Source organism: Alosa sapidissima, chromosome 9 (genome assembly GCF_018492685.1).
Source record: "Alosa sapidissima isolate fAloSap1 chromosome 9, fAloSap1.pri, whole genome shotgun sequence".
Lineage (NCBI taxonomy): Eukaryota > Metazoa > Chordata > Actinopteri > Clupeiformes > Clupeidae > Alosa > Alosa sapidissima.
In genome coordinates, this window is record NC_055965.1 from 3,553,794 (window position 1) to 3,562,719 (window position 8,926).

General features: G+C 41.4%; 1 protein-coding gene across 1 annotated transcript; it reads right to left on the minus strand.

Moving 5' to 3' along the window:
• Window positions 1-6,043: 6,043 nt before the first annotated feature.
• Window positions 6,044-7,372, minus strand: mchr1a (melanin-concentrating hormone receptor 1a; the record flags this gene model as incomplete). The annotated part of the gene is made up of 1 exon (XM_042105532.1): window positions 6,044-7,372. A coding segment is annotated over one exon (1,032 nt), but the record flags the coding sequence as incomplete, so codon positions are not given.
• Window positions 7,373-8,926: the final 1,554 nt, after the last annotated feature.

Sequence of the window (8,926 nt, forward strand, 5' to 3'; positions counted from 1 at the left end):
GATAGATAGATAGATAGATAGGTAGATAGATAGATAGATACTTTATTGATCCTCAACGGGAAATTCAAGGGTCTCAGTAGCATACAGAAATAACACACAACATGCACTTACAGCAGAAATGGTAAACATAAGTATAAGTATAAACATATAACTAAACTCCACTGTACAATAAAGACAGTAGAAGATAAGAAAGATAAGAAAACTAACAAAACTAAATACTAAATACACTATATAAGTTAAATTAAGAAAAGTCCAATGTGCTTGAGGGTGATCAAGCATAAGACGCTTGTAGTGACAGGGCCAGGACTGGTAAGGTGCTAAAGGGAGTGAGTGTCATGGTGAAGGTGCAAACAGTAGTCCAACCATAGTCCTTAGTTATGTGTGCCTGGCAAGGTGCTCAAGAGAGTGAGTGTCATGGTGAAGGTGCAAAAAGTAGTCCAACATTAGTCCAACAGTGCAACAGTGCAAGAGTAAGGTCTAAAGACCAGCATAAATAATATGGACAAATAGTAGAGTAAAGTATAATGTAGACAAGGTAAAATAAAAAACTATTTCAGTGCAAGAACAGGTTGAGGTAATAGGGTTATAGCCATTCATTCATTCAGTATTGTATCAGAAGCCTGACCGCAGCCATTGATCATGTGTGCTAATATAGCATGAAAAAACAGTGTAGCAGTGAAACAGTAGTGAAAACATTAGGCTGTGTACATTAGTAAAACAGTAGTAAAACAATAGTAAACAGTAGTGGGCAGTCAGTATTCAAAAACATGGACATGGAGAGGGTGGAGAGGCAGACAGACTAAGCAGAGAAGTCTATCTCTCCTCTTCCCTTTAGTGAGGCATTCAATGGCCCTAGGAACAAATGACTTCCTCAGCCTTTCAGTTGTGCATGGCAGTGAGCGAAGTCTCCAGCTGATCAAGCTCTATTGGTTTTTGATAGTGCTGTAGAGCGGATGACATTCATTGTCCAAGATCAGTTTGTTTAGGGTCCTTTTGTCAGATATTGAAGTGATGCACTCCAGTTCAGCTCCCACTACAGAGCCAGCCTTCCTTACCAGCCTGTCAAGTCGCCATGAACTTGCCAGACAAATTTGAGTTTATTGTAAAATGTACCTAGGCCTAGATAGATAGATAGATAGATACTTTATTGATCCTCAATCAATTCAAGTTCAGCCTACTTCTTCACCGTTTTTTTTTATATAAATTCACTATGATTGAATGGAAATACTATCATCATGGCTCTGTAAATATGTACAATATGTATATATATGAATGATACAGCATATATGAATGAATGAATGAATGAATGAATGAATGAATGAATGAATGAATGAATGAATGTCAGCAAGACCAAGGAGATTGTTGTCAACTTTCAGAGAGGCCACAAACAACTGCCACCACTGTCCATCGACGGAGATGCTGTGGAGAGAGTGAGCAGCACAAAATTCCTGGGGGTGCACATCAGCGACGACCTCTCCTGGACCACCAACACAGCATCACTGGTGAAGAAAGCCCAGCAGCGCCTCTACTTCTTGCGCAAATTGAAGAAGGCAAGTGCCACGCCTCCCGTCATGACCACATTCTACAGAGGGACCATCGAGAGCATCGTGTCCAGCTGCATCACAGTGTGGGGCGGAAGCTGCACAGATCAGAACAGGAAGACCCTCCAGCGCATTGTTAACACAGCTAAGAGGATCATTGGAGCACCACTCCCCTCCCTGCAGGACATTTACACCACCCGCCTCACCCGCAAAGCACTAATGATTGTCAAGGACACAACCCACCCTGCACACGGACTGTTCAGCCTCCTGCCCTCTGGAAAGAGGTACAGGAGCCTCCGCTCCTGCACCACCAGACTTGCAAGTAGCTTCATCCACCAAGCAATCAGGATGCTGAACACTCTACCCACTCTCCCATCACTGACAGCCCCCCCACCCACCAGCCAGCCAGGAACCTAGGATCCTGTCTACCCTAACCCCCTACCCCCCCCCCCCCCAAACACCCCCCCAGGACCGCCCTGTGGAACTGCACTGTGACTGCGCAGCCTAACATGTTGCTGCTTCATATCAAGCCTGATATACTTGAAATGACTGCATATCAATGTAAATATACAGTACACACAAGCACAAGTTTAAACTTCATGTAAATGTTATCAATGTTATTTATCACTCTGCCACAATGCTGCTGCTACTACTACTCTGTCAGAAGGTTACGCAAAAAAATGTAAATATACAACACAACTACCTCTATTTTTTTTATATATGTTCTATATTTCTATATTTTGATATATGTTCTATATTTCAGTCTCACACTTTAATGTCTGTATGTGGTATGTCTGTATATATTTTTTTTTTATTGTCTATGGCTATGTCTATGTCTAAAGTATGTCTATGTCTGTATTTAAAGTATGTCTATGTCTGCATGGGAAAGTAAGAAACAAAATTTCAATTCTTTGCATGACCAGTGCATGTAAAGAAATTGACAATAAAGCTGACTTGACTTGACTTGACTTGACATAGGCTACCTGGGGCAATTGAATCTATATTAAATATGGGTCACATACTGCATAAAGGAATATTTGTGATTGTCCTGATAGATCACCTTTTCATATCTGACCTTTTATCTGTAAGGAAAATAATTCCTCATAAAATACAGGCACACTCCTAACACACATATCTAAAAACATTGTTATTGTGAATCAAAGGTTTTGGGAAGGAAATACATCCTCAAGGGCATCTCATGTCTTCCACTGAATCTGAATTGATATAACCCTCCATGAACGTCTTTCTTTGAAATCTTTCCTTTCTCTTTATATCCTGAGGGCTTCTAACATTCCTTTCATATTAAATCGTTCGCCCCCTGCACATGACTTATGGCCAGTTTCATGAAGCCTTCATTGCTTTCAGTGAAGCTGTGCTGGAAACTGTGTCACTGTTGCGTGATAAGACAGTGGGCTCTAATTTGTATGACATGCAATGTGCAATGCAATACCAACAGAACAAACGCTAATTTAATGAACTGGGCAATTTGTTTTGCTCAGTTATAAAAGTGCTACATGCAAGCTGACAACAATGCCAGTGCATAGACAAGGAAATTCTCCACACGTGAATTTACTTTGAAGTGACACCATTTCCATGAAATTTCTATCAGCAAAAATCCTATACAAACTCTCATACAAAGTCGGCTTCTCTCATTTTTATCCAGGTGTTAAATGTAACGCTTTCTGCCACACGGCACCCTACGACATGACAAGACATCAACAAATATGGGTATTCCCACCTGTTCTCAGTGTGCGGTTTGCATATCATATGCATATCATAATCCCATTTTGAGCACACAGTACACATGGCTACCTGCCGGGAATTTAAATGAATGTTTAGAGTGGGATTATGACTCAGTTCATCTGCATAGTTTGCATGTCTCTGTGACTCAAGGGGTATGCGGCTATACAGCACTAGTTAGAGACATGTATCATTGCAGCACAATGCCAGAGGATTAAAGAAGGCCTAAAATAATTATATGATATCCATCTCAGTGGAATGCTTTTCTCTATGTGTCTGACATCAGAAACCTATAGGGTCATTCAAGTTAAATTGACTTATTTGACGTGTACTTAGGTTTATGGACTGGAATTGGTCTGTAATTTTACTGTTGGACCTCAGTAAATGTTTTGCAGTATTTACAAAAAGGGGGGAATAAAAAATCAAATGGGTCTAGAATGACTGACTGGTGCAAAGTTGGGCATGGCAGCCTGCTATGTGCAAACATCACATCAATGACATTTTTTCTTTTTTCAACAACTGTCTGGCAACCAAAGATTCTAGAACAGAGCTCTGTTCTAGAATCTTTGCTGGCAACTAACAAACAGACCCCTGCTGTTTCCCTTCTGACATGCTGTACCTTCGGATTAAGTGGATTAAGTCAGATTAAGTTATTTATTTATTCATTCATTCATTCATTCATTCATTTTTTACTTAAGGATCATAGAGATCTCCCAATTATTTCCAGTTTTAGTGACACAGAAGTTGTGATGATGCCCATAGGTCTTCATCTGCAATCAGCCCTGTGTGGAAATAAGATATCTTTTGTCAGATTGAAAAACACCCTCTATAATAACTTGTGAAGTTTTTGATTCGGTGTTGCTAGGAGACTGCCAATTTTGATGGCAAATATCATTCAACACAGACATGCCTTCCCCCCCACATATGAAGCCACATGGAGTTACCTCCAGCTGTGTTGCTGTTTAACCTGTTAATGAAGAGAGTCATTCGCCACTTTCAACTAAACAGTCATTTGCCCTTTTCAACTAAACAAAACAAACTTAATTAAGGAAGTCATCTGATGTTGGTTGGACTTTATTTACAAAATAGCTCACCAGATGTTAGCCCATCAGAACCATCATAGCACCTACAGTAAATTCAAATGGCCATCCTGGAGGTAGTAGTGCTTCGGTACTATGAGGGGAAATTGCATTATTGATCGATATTCCATAAATGAAAATGGCAGAGAGCAAGGCTGCAGCCTGTGCTGTGCTGAATGAATGTAAAGCTCTGTGAATGCAAGGGAACAGATGAGGAGCCTACATTTCCATTATTGATTCTATCTGGTAGAATGTAGAGGTGGGTGTATGGTAGATTGGGAACCATCCCTGTGAATGATGGGAAACTAGGGGGGGCATCTGCCTGCAGAAACATCAGCTGTCAATGCTATTATTACAGCTCAGCAATCACAGGGGGAGGGGTGCATATGATTACATCATGAGGATGGCAAGGAGTTGAAGGAGAAGTTGAGGAATTACATAAGGCCAAAGCCTGACATCCCATTTTCTTCTTACAGAGATAAGAGGAGGCTTACAAAGCACTGATAAGCACTAAGGAGTGCATGGTTTTCATGCAGAGTATGGAAGGTTTTAATTATGCTACATGTAACAAACAACATGGACAATGGCAGCAATCAGGACAATAGCACTGGCATCCCTACTGCTAGCAACCAGTCATATCTAAATGGAAACAGATGGTAGCATTGAGTAATTGTATTCCATGAAAATGATAGTGCCTCAATGAAATATATTTTATTAATACTTCAAAAACACTAAACAATCACAGTGAATGTTTCATCACAGACCAATGTCGACTGTAAAAACACTGACACGGACAATGTGACAAGACAATTTTACATCATCCTAACAATAATAAATATCCATCTCTCTTTAAGTAATTTCAACAGATGTCAACATATACATCAATACATTAACTCATAAATATTTTCCCAGTCATTTTCAGTTCAATTCAGTACTTTTTAAAATCTGAATATCAAAACACGCACAGACAAATTTAACATTACTTTTCACTAAACCAGACACTAGCACAAGAAACAAATGCACACACACATCACATACCCACAGATATATCCATAACCAGAGAACAGACGGAATACATACAAACCCTCACTGATACCACAGCAAGCAAACTACATGTTTCCATTACTTTCTCTCTGTTCCTTTGATTTTTCTTTTTAATTTAATGATTTATTAATGTTTATTAATGATTCATTTCATGATTTTGGTCTGTCTTCATGTAATCATATCCTAGAATCACAGCATGGCACGGCAGCAGCACTGCCCATGAGCTCAAAGTTCTGCAGAGGGTGGTCAACCCAATCACAAGAACGGAGCTTCCAACAATCCAGGACCAGTAGCTCGCGCTGCAGGAGAAAGGTTCTGACCCGACCCAGTTATCCCAGTCACAGCCTCTTCACCCTCCAGTCATCCAGCAAGTGGCATAAGAGCATTTGGACCCGTACCACCCGATTCAGAGACAGTTTTTTTATCCACAAATCATCAAGATAATGAATTGTCATTAACACGATTTCACATTTCACTATTAAAAGCGTACAAATGCCCTATGATCACCTTGTACACCTCTTGGTATTCACAGTGGCTTAACTGTCTGCACTGTTGATCATTGTCTCTTACTGTATATCTTATTATACATTTATTTTGCACTTAAGGATTAGGCTCTGAGTAAGAATTTCATTTCTGGTATTGATGTGACATCTTAATCAAGTGTGACAATAAACTTTCTCCTGTCAGACATTTCACATTACTTCTATATATATTACCATCGTATTTACACATATTAACTGTTCAGTTCAACAACAACAAGTTTTACAATGTGAAAAAATTCCATTGATTGGACCAAGACAGTGCAATGCAATTTCAACATTAAAATGCTACTGTAGGGGGCGCTGTGGCGCAGCAGGCTGTATGTGTGTGTACTACTGTATGTATTACCCCTGAGACGCCACTGCATGAGTGAGACCAGCTCCACCTGTCAGGTCCTCAGCGGCTGTCCCCACTCTCTGGTCGTCCATCCTGCGGGAGCCTGGAGGACGGGGGCGGCTGCTGGCAGTCCGGGGCCAAGCGCAAGCTCACGCTCCCGTCCGTGGTGCTGGGGTTGACCCGGAAGTCTTTGTGCGCTGGCTGAATGGCCACAATGAAGCGCCTCTTAAAGGTCTCGCTGAGGATGATGTACAGGAAGGGGTTGATGCAGCTGTTGGCGTAGCCCATGCTTATGGCGATGTTGTAGGCGTAGGAGAACGCAGGGCTGGGCTGCTGAACGCCAAGGTGGATGAGCTGTAGAATGTAATAGGGCGCCCAGCACACGAAGAAGGCCAGGCAAATGGCCACCGCCATGCGGGTCACTTTCTTGGTGCGCAGCCGCAGGCTCCTCGGGGGCAGTGGCGCCACAGCAGTGGACATGTGTTGGAGGATCTTGAAGAACACCACGCAGATGACGATCAGCGGCAGGGCGAAGGCCAGCACAAACTGGTAGAGGGTGAACCAGTAGATGTCCCAGGCTGGGTTGGGCAGCAGGAGGGCGCACCCCACCTGACTGCCGGGCAGAGGCATGAGCCCCGAGTACATGAGCACCGGCGTGATGGACAGCAGGGAGAGCACCCACACCAGCGCCACCAGCGCCCCCGCCACGCACGGCGTCCGCACCGCGTTGGACCGGATGGGGTGGACCGTGGCCAGGTAGCGGTCCAGGGTCATGACTGTGAGGATGTACGTGCTCACGGTCTGACTGTTGGAGTCCAGAGCAGTGATGACCGTGCACATGGCGGCCCCAAAACACCAGGAGCCGTCGCCCATCAGCTGGTGGATGAGGAACGGCATACCGAGGAGGAAGAGGAGGTCCACAATGGAGAGGTTGAAGATGAAGATATCGGGGACTGTCTGCTTGGCCCGACATTTGGTCTTTTTCATGATGGTGTAAATAACAATACAGTTTCCCACAATCCCAAGGAAGCAGATGATTCCGAATATACTGGGCAAGATAACATTGCTGTAGTGAGGACTTCCCTTGGCTGAAAAAAAACCCAAGTGTTATGTTCATTAAACCATGCAACAGTGTAACATTACATATTCATTTATCGGACACTTTTGTCAGATAAATGAATAAAGTGACAGTTAAATGAATAAAGCGACTTACAAAAAATAAAAAGCAATAAAGGTAGAGTGTGAATGGGAGACAATAGTGCAACAATAAGTACTATCCAATAAGAGCAGAATAATGGCTCTGAGTCAAGTTTAGTCAAGGGATGTAGATAAGATAGACAGGATAGAGAAGAAGGTCATGGTATATTAAGTGTGTTAGGTTGTTAGTGGTGTTGTGTGAGGAGGTACTCTAAGAGCTGGGTGTTCAAGAGGTTTTTGAAAATGATATGAGAAGCTGACATAACACAGAAAAACAAGGAATAGTAACAAATTTGAACAATTGTCGTTGTGTAGGTTATTTTGGGCCCCAGTAGGGTTATGCCATTTCATGTTTAATCACATTTTACTACAAGAAAGTAAACTAAAAAGAGGTGTGACATACAGCCTAGACTTAGTTATTGTTGTCAGACAATAGTGCAATATTAGAGGAACAAATGTAGTTATATCTTTACCATATTCATCATTAAAATGGATCTTTTTATGTTTCAATTCCAGAAAATAAGTCACATGTCAATTAGACAAATAAAGGTGGCAATTTGTTTCGTCATGGGCTCAGATTGAAATCATTATTCCAAGCCTCAAAGCACTTTAAATTAAATACAAAAGCATACTGTATTCCTTTAATCAATAATTGTAATTTGCAGTTACATGCACTGACCATGGCGTAAACTCACCATGGCTTAAGATAATTGTCTCAATTTTACTGTTTACACCCAAAATTTTGCCTTGCACAACAATCCTGTCCTCTAGCACTGAAGGCTATTATAGGTTGTCAGAAGCAGAAAGTCTTATTTAAAAAAAAAAAAACATTTCACGTAAGTTTCATACTTTGAACATCCCAACTAATTAAAAATAGAGACATAACTCATTGGTGGTTACTTTTAATTATATAAAAAAAAACACAACCCAACGTCACAACATCAAATTACAGCTTACCTATTCTACTTGAGCGAGCTGAAGAATTTGTCCTGAAAAACTGAGACGAGTTTTCATACGAGGTATTGTACAAATCCATGGATGAAAAAAACAACCTACACAGCCTAGTGTGTAAAGATCCAGACGAGGAAAAGCAAAACTAGAGAGTCCTGATAAACATGCATTAGGCTACATAACACAGAAATAAGGTGCAACATGAGTTGATTCAGGCTGCTCTCAAACGTAAACCAAAGTTGTTGTTTTTTCTGGCATATTTATATTTGATCTTAAAATACAATGCAATTTCAAGATTTTGTATGTTACAGTAAAAAATATCCCTCACAATTAATTTCGTTGAACATCGAAAACTAACACGTTGTAATCGCCTCCCACAACCCTTCTTCCTGACTGCATCTGTTCATTGCGCGCCCTGGTGCAGTCCTACCAAGGATAACTGGAGTTGCTGCTGCTGGACACAGGTTTGCGCCTGCGCTGTGAATGATTCATGAATTT